At 39.6% G+C, this 13,773-nt stretch overlaps 1 protein-coding gene across 1 annotated transcript in view; it reads right to left on the reverse strand.

Moving 5' to 3' along the window:
- Positions 1 to 1,067: 1,067 nt before the first annotated feature.
- The window catches only part of FUNDC2 (FUN14 domain containing 2), a 28,507-nt gene continuing 15,801 nt past the window's right edge, over positions 1,068 to 13,773 (reverse strand). The window contains exons 3-5 of the mRNA XM_003918491.4: positions 10,391 to 10,466; positions 5,279 to 5,410; positions 1,068 to 2,899 (exon numbers count right to left, since the gene is read on the reverse strand). Coding sequence (XP_003918540.3) covers positions 2,822 to 2,899; positions 5,279 to 5,410; positions 10,391 to 10,466 — 286 coding nt within the window. The 3' untranslated portion in view covers positions 1,068 to 2,821. The remainder of the gene's footprint in view (positions 2,900 to 5,278; positions 5,411 to 10,390; positions 10,467 to 13,773) is intronic.

Here is a 13,773-nt window from a genome sequence, read left to right on the forward strand (position 1 = left end):
CACAGCGACAACGCTCTTCCCAAGGAAAAACTTCTGCCCCACCACCACTAATTAGGAACGTTATTGGACTCTGCTACTGGAGAAAATACGTGCCTAGTTCAGCAGGCCTCTCCAGTCAAATGAAAATAGTGCACTGAAAGGTGGAGCTGCCTGGTCCTTGAATCATCTCGGTTTTGCATGGAGGAGTGGTAGCTGTTCTTTTGGGGGAAACCTTAACTCCCACTTCACCACCTGAAACAAAGATGCTGGCAAAATAGGGCCTTGATTCACAGGTACCCCTAAATGCCTGAGCCTACTTCACTGATGGTTCAGCTAAACTGAAAACAAGGTGTGCAGCTGTGCGTGTTCAACCTCCATGCCAGCTCTGTACAATCCCAAGAGGGCGCCGTGGACTCACATAGTGGGCAGAACTCACAGCCATTCTCATACTAGCAGGATGAGGCCAACCTGCAATACTGACCTCAACCATGACCCTCACAGTCCTAGAGACAACCAGCTGGGAAAAAACTTCAGGAGAGACCTACCTACAGATCTTAATTCAGACAATCAGGATAGAGTCTGAGGCCAGACTATTACAACCTACTCAAGGTAATTTAGAACCACCTGCTAATCTTTGCTGTACTCACCAATAATCACAGGAAAAACAGATGCACCAAAAGACAACCCCTACCCCACTGGAGAGGCACTGGGTGGCCAGTCTCCCCACATGCAACCCAAAGGGGCACAGAGCATTTTGGTTAGCTTTGCTGTTACCATCCCATTGCTGTGGGTAAGTCACACAGCTAAAGTGGCTGCAGTCACTATCACCATATATGGCATAACCCAAGAGACCCAGATGTCAGGAGAGGCAGAGGATGGGGAAGCAGGAAACAGATGACTCAGTGTCACTACATATATCCATATCAATATATATAGATATAAATATATAGCAAACAAAAATTTAGAGGAGGATATATAAGGTTAAGAGACTTATTCAAATCATGCAAATACAATGTGAACCTTGCATGAATTTTGATTCAAACAAACTAAATGTAAAATACTTGAGACAAGGAAATTTTGAACACTGATCAGATTTTGGATATTATGTAATTACTGTTAATGTTTGATATGATGAGGTACTATATTTATGATTTTTAGAAATAATTTTTACCTTTTAGAGATACATACTGAAATATGATCAAATGACATTTTGATATTTGTTTCACAATAATTAGTAAAAATGAGCATAGCTATAATTTTGTTGTAGGTGAGTGATAGATACATGGGGGGATTATTGCACTATATTCTCTACTTTTATATATTCCTGAAAGCATCCATAATAAAAAGTGAAAAAAAATAAGTTCTTATAGAAAAATACGCAGCAAAGAGGCTCATACCATTATGGTTTTGAGATGATTCATACATATTGCAAACAAAATGGCTTATGTTTCCTTAAATGTAAGGAGAAAAACACAAATAGGTGATTTCTGTAAAGTTCCACACATCCACTGGTAGTTTTGATTTTCAAATTCAATACATCATTCTCAAGACGGGTTAAAATGCAAACATTTTTAAATGTATGGCCTTAGAAACACACTCATATTTCACAAGAGATCATCTCCAAGATTAATGATTAATTCTGAGTAAAACTAACCTTTAATAGTGAGTTTTCTTTCTATAAAGTCATTATTCATATATTCCACAAATACTCAGCACCTATTAAGTGCTAAGCCCTGTGAGTATAATGGTGAAGACAGAGAAGTCTTACCCTCTGAAAGCTGACTGATATTCTGGTTGGGACTGTAGACATGGTAACATGCCACTACAGCAAAATATGCTAAGATTCTGTGTGTGTGCATGTGTGTGTGTGCGTGTGTGTGCATGTGTAAGCTTTTAAAGAATTCTAGAGGTTGTGGTCATCATGAGACGGTAGATTACACTTGACGGAAATTTATTTCACATGTATCACAAGAAAGATACAATATGTATCTTTCTTAATTCGGAATCCCTGGAAAGCTACTTCTTTAAAATTCTGGTTTAAATGTTATATTTCAAACTAACTAGATAAAAAAAAAAAATAGAAGTGGCACAGAGGAGTTATGGCCACCCCTAATGTTTTGATAAGAATACTTCATTCACATTTCAAAGCTTAAAACCTTTTCTACGAAATAAAAATCCAAGATCTTCCCTTTCCCACCTAAATCACTTGTTTTACAATAAATAAACCCTTTGGAAACAGCCATGAGATACATTATCCTGTATGGTAGAAAACATTCCTGGACAACATCGGATTTTTCAATTATAATAATTATGCTGCCAATTTTGTCGGCATAATTATAACAGATTTAAATAGCTCTTTCTGTAATGTAAAGCCAACTAAAAAAGAAAGTAGACACCAAGATACCAAAATCTTTCATGCTTAAAGGCAAATGTATTCAGTTCCTTTCCATGCAGCACACAATAAGGTTATCTATGTGCTTATTTCTTTTCCAAATCAACAGTTCGGGACAACCTTTCAGGATCTATTCATCCTCCACAGTCAGCCATCTTGCAACGTGTTCTCATAAGTGTCTTGCATGGGGGTAAAGGAACTTTCTTGTTGACCTACAGACTGACCAAGTAGGGGGTGTACTGGGAGGAGAGCTAAGGACTATTGTCTCTTCTGCCACCATCAGGCTCATGGTGCCACATTAACTTGTACCAGCAGACGCTTATAGAAGCCACTCGGATTTGCCATGGCAGGGAGGAAGGAGAAGAGGAGGAGGGACTCGATGTCCTATGATGGAGTGTAGAGGTTGCTGGCTGGAAAAAAACAGGAACAATGAACATGAAGTCATCTTCCTTAGGATGCCATGCCAAGCAGAAAGCCTCCGAAAAATCCCCCAGTCACTAGAACATTCTTCTTCACAAATGACACCACCTGAAAACAGAAGATAGTACAATGGGTTGTTTTGCTAAGGATGTTAATAATATTAAGAATCATCTCTATTATACCTATGCCTGCTCCCAGGTAGATGCTATAAATTCTCATTCTCACACTTCACCACATCTAAGATGATTAACAGGTGAGGTTCTTATTTCCTTAAGTTCCCAAAGCTTCCCACCTCCCCTCTACCCTTCTGGAAAAGCTCCCAGTCATCTGAGACTCAGTGCATACATTCAGACACTCTTTACGGCTCCTTAGTCTGTCTTCTACCAATCTCCTGACCACTCCCCACCCTTCCAAATTCAGAGACAATTTTGGTAACTGGCTCAGACTTCCTCTTTCTCCTAAGTATGATCACCACCTTAGAAAGTGTTCATATGAACAAGACATCCAACATCCTGGCCTGATCATTTCTTGAACTCAAATACAGTGACTTCATCTCCAAACCAACTAAGCTACTCACACCCTGACATTCCCCTAACATTTTTCACACTACCACCCCATCCTCCTAGGACCACTGTCTCCTAACCCTCCAGTAAGCCCTTACTCCAACTATGCCTATGTCTTCCTGCCTCATTTCCACTCTTCCCCCAACTCTCCTGGACCTCTACATTTCCTTAAATGAAGCACTTTCGTCATCTGCCATTGGGGTAAAGAAAAAAAATCATACAACTTCCTGAAAAAATTGGTTTAGTTTATTATTTTTACTACTCTTGCTAATTTGGCTTTCAACTGCACCACCCCACTAAGCTGTTCTCACTGAAGTCATCTTGTTGCTAAATACTGAACTAAATCTTCATCCTATTTCTCAAATCAGACCACCAGCTCTATGAGTAAGAAAACCAGCCACTGCATCCCCAGGGCCTGTGACAGTGCCAGGCCAGGAACAGGAACACACAAATTTGTGAAATTCCAAATCATCTGGTTACTTTATAACAAACTCCCTCTGTGAGTCAACAGTTGGTTCCAATCAAATATTAACTTTATACTTTTTATTATATACACTTCCAGTATTATTTTAGAAGTTTTCAGCACGGCGCCGTGGCTCACACCTGTAATGCACTTTGGGAGGCCGAGGTGGGAATACTGCTTGAGCCCAGAAGTTTGAGACCAGCCAGGACAACACAGGGAGACCCTGTCTCTCCAAAAAATTTAAAACTTCACTGGGTGTGGTGGTACACACCTATAGACCCAGCTACTCAGAAAAGGCTGAGGTCAGAGGATCGCTTGGTTGAGGCTACAGTGAGCCATGACTGTGCCACTGCACTCCAGCCTGGGTGACAGAGTGAGACCTCTCTTAAAAAATTTTTTTTTACTCACTGTGGTGAGTCACTGTGCCCAGCCATGTATTATTTTTATAAACATTTGAATAATAAAGTTTTCATGAAATAAAGTATAACTTTCATAACTTTGAGGAGAGACAGAAGGAAGAAAGGAAAGAGGAACCATCTGGGCTCTGGGCTCCTGTAGATACCCACCTCTGTCACCCTCCCACTCTGGGTAAAGGCACCAGCTTTGACCAGCCACTTGCCAATCACCAGGATGAAGAGCCACTCACAACATGAGAAGCCTGAGGCACACACAGGGTATTTCTTCTCCCCTGCACTCAATCTGTCTGTTTTCCCTGTGAGGCTAGAGTGAGATAATGGGAGAATCTCCCATCACTCCAGGCTATAGAAAGTACCAGCTATCTTCTTGACACCCTGATCCTTGCTTATTTCTCCCCAGTTCAGTGTACTTATTTATTTGGGACATCTGACATATTTCTAAAGGTAATAACGAAGCAGCAAAAAATATCCTTTTAAAAAGTAAGAACTTCTCCTGTCCCTACAGTGCCAGGTTATAATCTAACTTGGCTTTAATGAACAAGATCAGGGGTTAGCAAACTACAGCCCATGGGCCAAATCCAATATGAACCTCTTTTTAGATAAAGTTTTATTGCAACACAGCCACATCCACTTATTTAACATATCATCTATGGCTATTTTCATGATATACAGTGGAGCTGAATACTTGTGACATTTCCACTAGTTATATGCAGAACAAGCGGAGTATCAATGTTTCAGAGATACGTGTGTATGGGGACAAAATCATACAATGCTGCCCTACATTCCTACAAGAACTGGTTAAAGGGATAATCACTCCACAAAAGTACACAGACAAAGGTTACCAAACACTTTAATTATCCAGCTTTTAAAAATGCTCTGAAGTGATGATATTCCAAGTTAGTTTTGTCTCATTACTCTAAGTTCTTTGTAATGCTTAAGCCCTGTCCATCACTGAGATATGGTGCAACAGGGTTAAGCCTTGTTTTTGTACACACAAAATTGTCTGCACTGTTCACACACTACACATGAACAATGCGAGTCTCACCTCCTCAGCTTTGCTCCTGACCTCAGTAGGTATCTGATTGCTCTTACGGATCTTCAGCTGCTCTTTGGCTTTCTTCATGTCCTTCTCCACTCGTTGCCAGTCAACTTTGATGTACCCAGTATGGTTTGCAAGCTACAGTATCAACAATAATGACAACAAGAAATGAGAAACAGATTTGTTATTTCTTTTCATCAGGATAAATCCTGAAGTAGACTCTCGAAACCCTCTGACTTTCCATTTTTGGAGACATCTGCCATTTGATTCTTTGTATCATGATGACATCTATTCAGCATCCCCCCAATATGTGAAGCCATATGCCTGGCACTAGAAATAACTACTGGCAATTCTTTTATTTATACTCTTACAACCCTTTTACAAAGAGTTATGTAAGATGAAAATCAAGGTGGGGATCAAGATGTAGGGTGAAGAGATGGACCTTACAGCCAATACAAATGTTTCCAGAGAATGACCCTGACAATGTGCCCATGAGTGTCAGTTTCCTGACAACGTGAACAGAATAAAGCATTCAGGCAGTAATTACTGTTGCTTAACAGGAAGAAATATAGCATCCAGCCCCACAGAGATTTCTCATGAGCAACTTCATATAAACGGGTATTAAGAGAAGCACATCCAAAGACACCTACAGCATATACCTATTTCCCTTGATAAAAAAACAGCAGGCAGAAACACTAAAACTCAGTGTAAATCTGATTCAAGCATGTAGTTTTTTGATGACAGATTAATATCATCCAAGGAATGAAGAGAATGACTATAGCCAACCAATGAATGCCCTATCAATATCACTTCTCTCTACCTGGATATCTCAAAATATCCCAAACTAAAAGTCGTCACTTTGCTAGAGTCTCCTCCTGCATTGTTGCTCTTCCTCTAGTCCCTATTTTAGCTAATGGCACCACCAGTCACCCAAACAGACTACAGAAAATACTTGTGATGTGTATCATAAACAAAACATTGAGACTCAAAAAAAGTGAACTTCTTATAGAGATCAGTAAGAAAGAAAATTCACTTTAAAAATGGGTAAGGGCAATTCACAGAGGAAGGTGTCCACGAAAAGGAAAAAGTTCAACCTCACAAGTAATCAAGCCATAGTAGCTCTACTTATGAGTTTATAACTAGAAATTCACAAAAGTCTATCAATACATGAATGGATAAACAAATTGTATCATGTTTACACAATAGAATATTACTTAGTACTAAAAAGAACAAATTACTTATAGCAACCACATAGTTGAGTATCAACGTTTGTATCTAAAAGGTGGCTCTGGTTCATTTACTCTGTTTATCCCACAAAATCCTGCTATTAAACTGAGAGAATACATGGACTAGCTATTTGAAGGCTCTTACATAAAAACAGCAGCATGCAGATTGGAAAAGACCAGAAAACCAAAGCACCACCAAACTGGTGGCGTGTTTCCTGCTTTTCCTGCAGTATCGCCTGGCTTAACCTCAAGGCAGGACTCAAGAAACATCTGACGAAATTCAACGCAAATTCATGATAAAACTCTCAGAGAAAGAGGATTAGAGGGGAACTTCCTCAATTTGATAAAGAACATCTACCAAAAAAAACCCTGCAGTGAACTCAAGAGTCAGCACAACATGGCAAGGAAAAGAATTAGGAGGCATCCTGATTCACAAGGAAGAGGTCAAACTGTCTCCAATCATAGACATCTTTGTCTACATAGAAAATTTCATAGACTTCAACAAAAAAACAAAAACTCCTAGACTAAAAAAGTGAGTTTAGCAGGGTCACAGGATACAAATTCACACAAAACCAACTGAATTTCTAAATGCTAGCAATTTGAACTGGAAATGAAAAATGTTTAAATGATTTACAACAATAGGTGCTAAAAATAATTAAATATTGGGTACAAATCAAATAAAACATACAGGATCTGTATACTGAGAACTACAAAACGCTGAAGAAAGAACTCAAAGACAACCTAAATAAATGGAGAGATGACATGTACATGGAATGGAATGCTCAACACAGAAATGAGATGCCCAATTCTCTCCAAATTGTCTATAGATCCCAGCAGGATTTCTTATAGATACATAAATAAGCTGGTTCTAAAATTTATATGGAAAGGCAAAGGAACTGGAATCACCAAAATGATTCTGAAAAAGCACAGAGTTGGGGGAATCACACTACCTGATTTAAGATTTACTATAATGCTACAGCAGTCAAGACAGCATGTGATACTGAAGAAGACAGACACAGACCAACGAACAGAATAAAAAGTACAGAAGCAGACTTGGACAACTACAACTGATTTTTTACAAGGGTGCAAAAGTAGTAATGGTGGTGATGAAGTCCCCTGGGTGGCCCAGACCAGGATTGCAAGGTGACTTCCTGCTCTCCTTGGCATTACTAGGGGACTGCACTGCCGGGGCAAAGCAACACCAGAACTGGGAAAAGCAGCCTCTCCCGCTGCAAGGTCCCTCCAGCGCCCTCTACTGACAAAGCTCAACATCCTACTTCCATTGCAGCACAACAAGTAGAGGGAGCCGAATAAACTGACAACTGGCAAGCGTTGTTGCTGGGCTCTGAAAGCTGCAAAAAGTGCTGGAAATGATCTACAGCTTGGTAAGAAAAAGCAACTACATTCATAAAGACGTGAAGGAAAAATTTCACTGTTCACAGATGGCATAAAAAGATTTTATAGACAAAACCCAAAAGAATCCCAGACAAGTCAGAAATAAGAGACTTTTTTAACAAGGTGGCTGGCTGAAAGAACAACATAAAATATCAACTGTATTTCAACACATTAGCATGAATCAGAATGTGTAGTTTTAAAAACTGTATCATCCACAAGAGCAACTAAAGTTATAAGATATCCAGTAATAAAACTGAATCACAGATGTACAAGATCTATATGGAAAAATAATAAAAGTCTATTCAAAGGCATTAAAGAAAACCTAAATAATTGGAGAGAAAACCCATGTTCACAGATAGAATACTCAATATCATAAGAGATATCTACATGGTTCCATTGCAATTCCGATAAAAATTTCAACACGATTTTTGAAAATAACTGACAAGTCTGATCTAAAATTTAGATGAACAAGCAGGAACACAAAAGTAGCTGCAACACTCCTGAAGAATAAGGTGGAGAAATTTGCATTACCAAATATTAAGCTTTAGTACTGTCATAAAGATAGAAAGTTGACTAGTGGAATAGAACACAGAAACCAGAGTCGCAGCCACACATACATGGATTTTGATATATGAAAGAGACAATGCTGCAAATGTTGGGAATGGGAAGAATTATTCACTAAATTCTGCTCAATTATCAGTATGGAAAAAAGGAAACTGTATCCCTATGTCAAACTATAACTCGTGATATAACTGATCTCCCAACATTATGCTTGCCTCCTGCTCTCACTCCTCTGGTGACAGATAACATGAGTGCCTGCCACCAATTCTCCACGTTTCACCTCTGCAGCAAAGCAGTGTCCCTGTACCCCTTGAATATTGGAATTATCCAACACCAAAATCTCATTTTGAGGTGCCTTTCTGGAGACACTTTCAATACCAATTATTTCTGTCAGGGCCCCAAAAAGAAAGAGAGGACACACTCAAATTAAGACATTTCAAAGCAATATTAAGATGTTTATGAAGTTTGGGGCAGCATATAAGGGAAACCACAGGGATAGAGATGTTACTACACTTCCACCTGAAGGGTCAAGGGGAAGGAGAGAGAGGTGTAAGGAGAGGCCCCACCTTGCAGGGCGTCTGACCTGTCAAGCAACAGAGCCAGCACCTAACAAGCCTACAGGGAAGCAGCCAACAAAAGTGAGGCTACATGACTTTTGAGGCTTGGGCAACAAAGGAGATGCAATTTGCACCACGTTTCTGGAGCACTGTGCTTGGGAGTCCTGAGGTCAAGGTGGTGTGAGGAAGCCTATGCCGGCACAGGGACCACATGGAAGAGCACTGAGACTATGGACATGGGGGAAGTAAGGAGAGGAGGAGGGAAGACAAACAGAGACAGAGAGACAAAGAGGCCCCACAAGTCCAGACCTACCCCAATCCTCTGATCATCTGGCCTGTAACCACATGAGACTCTGATCCACAAGCACCTACCTTAACCCTCCCCAAACTCCTGTGACCATGAGAGAGAATAAAGTGATCATTATTTGAAGCCATTAGGTTTGGGGGAATTTGTCATGCAGCAATACCACACTCAACCCAGATACAGCCAGTTACCAGCTTCCCTCTTCAATACATTTGATTTTCACCTGACCTATCTGCAAAACTCACTCCAATCATGGTGCTAATGCAGAACTTACCTTGCAAAAGTGAGGGTTGCCAACTGTGGGAAGAGACAAAGGGCTGTGAATTCAGAGACTCTGGCATGATTCAGCAAGTTATGGCTCCCACAACACAGCAGCACTATGCACCGCTGCATGACAGAATCACGTCAGGAGTTTTAAGTTTTCCAATGAAATCACACTGTGGGTCAGGGGTGGCACAGGTTGGCTCTTTTAAAAACTCCTAGGTGATTCCAATGCGGAGCCAGGTTTGAATATCAATGCTGCAGAGCTAAGAAATGTATGCTTAATACAATCAAACGTCAGTTTTCTTTTGTTTTTGGAGAAACTGCTCCCCTTTTCTTTTTCAAGTCTTGCTTGTAAGTCTCTCCTAAGCAGTCTCAAAAGAACTGGCAACCACTGGTTCTGAAACTATGGGTCAAGGAGACAGCAGACAACATCTGAGTGTACTGTCACTTAGCTCCCATTTCTCATCACATGCTCCACGTCCCCTCTGTAAAAGCTAGCTATATTAGCATATGAGACTAAATCATCACAGCACACTTATATTTTTGAAATCACATCTGCTTAATATTTGAGCTGGTCTTAAAAACTCTTTCAAGGGAGCTATGATAAGGAATTTGCACTTCTGTCCCCACATGAGGAAATAAAATGTGACTGGGTAAATAACATTTACTAGTACAATGGATAAAATTTGACTCAAATGGTCACTAGCATTTAAAATAGTACACAGCCAGGACTGTATTACAACTCCCCACACCACATTCCTTAATGGGCAGGTGGAATTTCCAAACATCTGAGAACATTTCACATACAGACCTGAAGGAGAAAAAATCCACCTCCCACAGCTGTTGCAGCCAACTTTCCAACCTTCTGGAATATGAAACCCGTGCACCTACAAAAACAAATCAACATCAGACAAATTGATGAGCTGTCAGTTTTGCATAAACAATGCATTTCTGGCAATGTTCATATCTTATGTAGCTTAAGATGATCTAGCTCCTTCCTATCCCCTACATAAAGCCCAGCCCCAAGAGGAGCATGCCATAAGGAAATCAAATCTTGGCTCTATGAATGTTGTGGTCTTGAGTAAGTCCCTTAAAACTCTCAGGTTATATTTTTAAAAGACGACTCTGGCTACATTGTGGAGAAATGATTAAACGGGAAGGATGAAGTCAGAGACTCTAGTTAAGAGGGTAAAGTAGCAATCCAGAAGAGAAATGAATGCCATGGGCCGAGGTAGAGATTGCAAGGAGGGAGGAGACCTGAGAACTGTTTGTGAAGAAAAAAATAAAACACGCCTGAGTTTGAGGACAGGACAGTTGCAAGGGATAAGTCACAAGATTCTGTCCTGAATGTGGCATTTTTTACAATATAAAAACAAGGAAGAGAAACAGAGGAAAAGGTGGGGGAAGGGAGGGGAAGAGATAATGTCATTTTGAATGTGTTGAATGCAAAATGTCCACATGATATCTGAGTGGCAACATCTCATAGCCAGTTTAATATAATTATGCGTTTCTTTATTATTGTCTATCTTCCTGCCCCCACCCGATACATAGCTTCATGAAGGCAGAGATTTGTTGTGTTCATTGCTGAACACGTATCAGCTGTAATCATTAACCATTGTTGAAAAAATCCTCCCTAGACTCCAATTATCCAGTCACCTTCCCTTTTCTCTGCTCTCCTGTACAGCAAAACTACTTTGAGGCCATCTCTTTTGTCCTGTGTCCATATTCTCTCACACCTACTCCATTCAGGCTTTTGTCCCATGACTTCAATGAAACCATTCCTATCAAGGTTACCACTGATCTTGACCTCACCAAATGCTAGTGTTCACTTCTCAGCTTTAATCTCATCTGACCTACAACAGCTTTTGACACAGTCAATTACTCTCCCCTTCTTAAAAAAAAGAAATTTTATTGTGTATATTTGAGGTTTACAACATGATGTTATGGGATACATATAGACAAGTAAAGTGGTTACTATAATGAAGCAGATTAATATATCTATCATCTCACAGTTACTTTTTTGTGGTAAGAGCAGCTAAAATCCACTTATTTCATGGAAATCCCTAAGACAATACAATTGCCTGAATGGAGTAGGTGTGAGAGAATATGGACACAGGACAAAAGAGATGGCCTCAAAGTAGTTTTGCTGTACAGGAGAGCAGAGCAAAGGGACAGTCGATTACTCTCCCCTTCTTAAAAAAAAGAATACAATAAAATTGTATTAGCTGCAGTCCTCATGCTGTACATTGGATCTCTAGACTTGCTCCTCTTACATATTTGCTACTTTGTATCCTTTGACCTACATCTTCCCATTTCCTCCCATCCTATCCCTGGTAACCAGTTTTATTTCTTTATATTTATATTTATTACATTATAGCACTGTCTGTATATATGACTTTTTCCCCACACATATGAGATCGTGCAGTATTTTGTCTTTCTGTGTCTTATTTCACTTAGCATAATGTCCTCCCAAATCTATGCTATGGCAAACAGCACAATCTCCTTTTTTAAGGCTAAATAGTATCCCATTGTATACACATTTTCTCTATCTATTCATCCATTGATGGACACTTAGGATGTTTCCTTATCTTGGCTACCGTAAACTAATGCTGCACTGAACATGAGAGGGCAGATATCTTTATGAGGTGGTGATTTCATTTCCTTGGGGTATATACTCAGAAGAGGAATTGCTGGGTTGCATGGTAGTTCTAATTTTAATTTCTTTAGGAACCTCCATACTGTTTTCCATAATGGTTGTAGCAATCTACATTCCCGCCAACAGTGTACTAGGGTTCCTTTTTCTCCACATCCTCATCAACAATTATCTTTCTTTTTGATAACAGCCATTCCAACAGGTGTCAGGTGATATCTCATTGTGGTTTTAATTTGCATTTCCCTGATCACTGGTGATGCTAAGCATCATATACCTCTGGTGGCCATTTCCATGCCTTCCTTGGGGAAATGTCTGTTCAGGTCTTTTGCCCATGTTTTATCAGGTTATTTGTTATTCTGCTATTGTACTCTCCTTCTTGACATCTTTCTGCTCTGGAATACCATTCTCTCTTGGTTTTCCTCATATATCACTGGCCATTCCTTATCAGACAATTTTGCTTCCTCTTTCTGACTTTTGAATGTTAGGTTGTCCCAAGACTCAGTCCTAGAACCTCTTTGCTCTGTGTATTCACTTTCTATCTGCTGGGTGTATACCATGATCTCTGATGTAGGTTACTGTTACAGCTCCTCATCTGGACTCCTTACCTCCACTTTTGCCCCCTAGAATCTATTCTCAATATAGCAGCCCATACAATCCTAAAACAGGGGACGACAAACCGCAGCCTGGGAGCCAAATCCTCCCAGACATCTCTTTGTAAATCAAGTTGCAACGGAGACTGTGTGACCCATAAAGCCTACAATATTTACCATATGGGCTCTTTTCAGAAAAATTTCGCTGACCCCTGCTCTAAAATGTAAGATCAAGGTACACTTCTGCTCATAACCTTCCAGTAGCTTCCCTCCTCACTAAGAGAGAAAGTTAAAGCCTTACACTTAACATCTTGTCTCCCATTACCTCACTACCCTCATTGTCTACTGTTCTCCCCTTATTACATTTCAGCTCAGTAAGAGAAAGAACTACAAATACAACAATGCATGGAGAACCTCATAAGACTTAATCTTTTTTAAACAAAAGTTAGATGTCAGGCAGTATATTTCTGAAGCAACTCTGAAATTGGAAGGTTGGTAGGACCAGTAAATAAATCATAAGGGTCCATTTTAAGAGCGTTCCACTGTTCAGACTTACTAAAGTATAATCAGAGTCACTGATACATATTTAGAATGGTTACAGATTTTTGCTGTTACAAAAAATGTTGCACTGTTTATAACACCTGGCTTTTTCTCTTTTTAAAACAAAACATGCATTTTTAATAAAGCCTAATAATAAAGCTAGACCCAAAAAGATCAAGCAATTTCTAAGTAACTGGATCCAAGAACAAGAATCAAGCACATTTATAAGAATAAAAAATATCTAGCACCCAATGAAATAAAATTCATAATATCTACCATCTAATTAAAAACTACCAGGCTTGCAAGGCAGAAAAATATGAACCATGATTTAAAAAAAAATCAACTAAAAGAAACCCAGAAATGATACTGATGACAAAATTAGCAGACAAAAGCATTAAAAGTTATTATAAT

Source organism: Papio anubis, chromosome X (genome assembly GCF_008728515.1).
Source record: "Papio anubis isolate 15944 chromosome X, Panubis1.0, whole genome shotgun sequence".
NCBI lineage: Eukaryota > Metazoa > Chordata > Mammalia > Primates > Cercopithecidae > Papio > Papio anubis.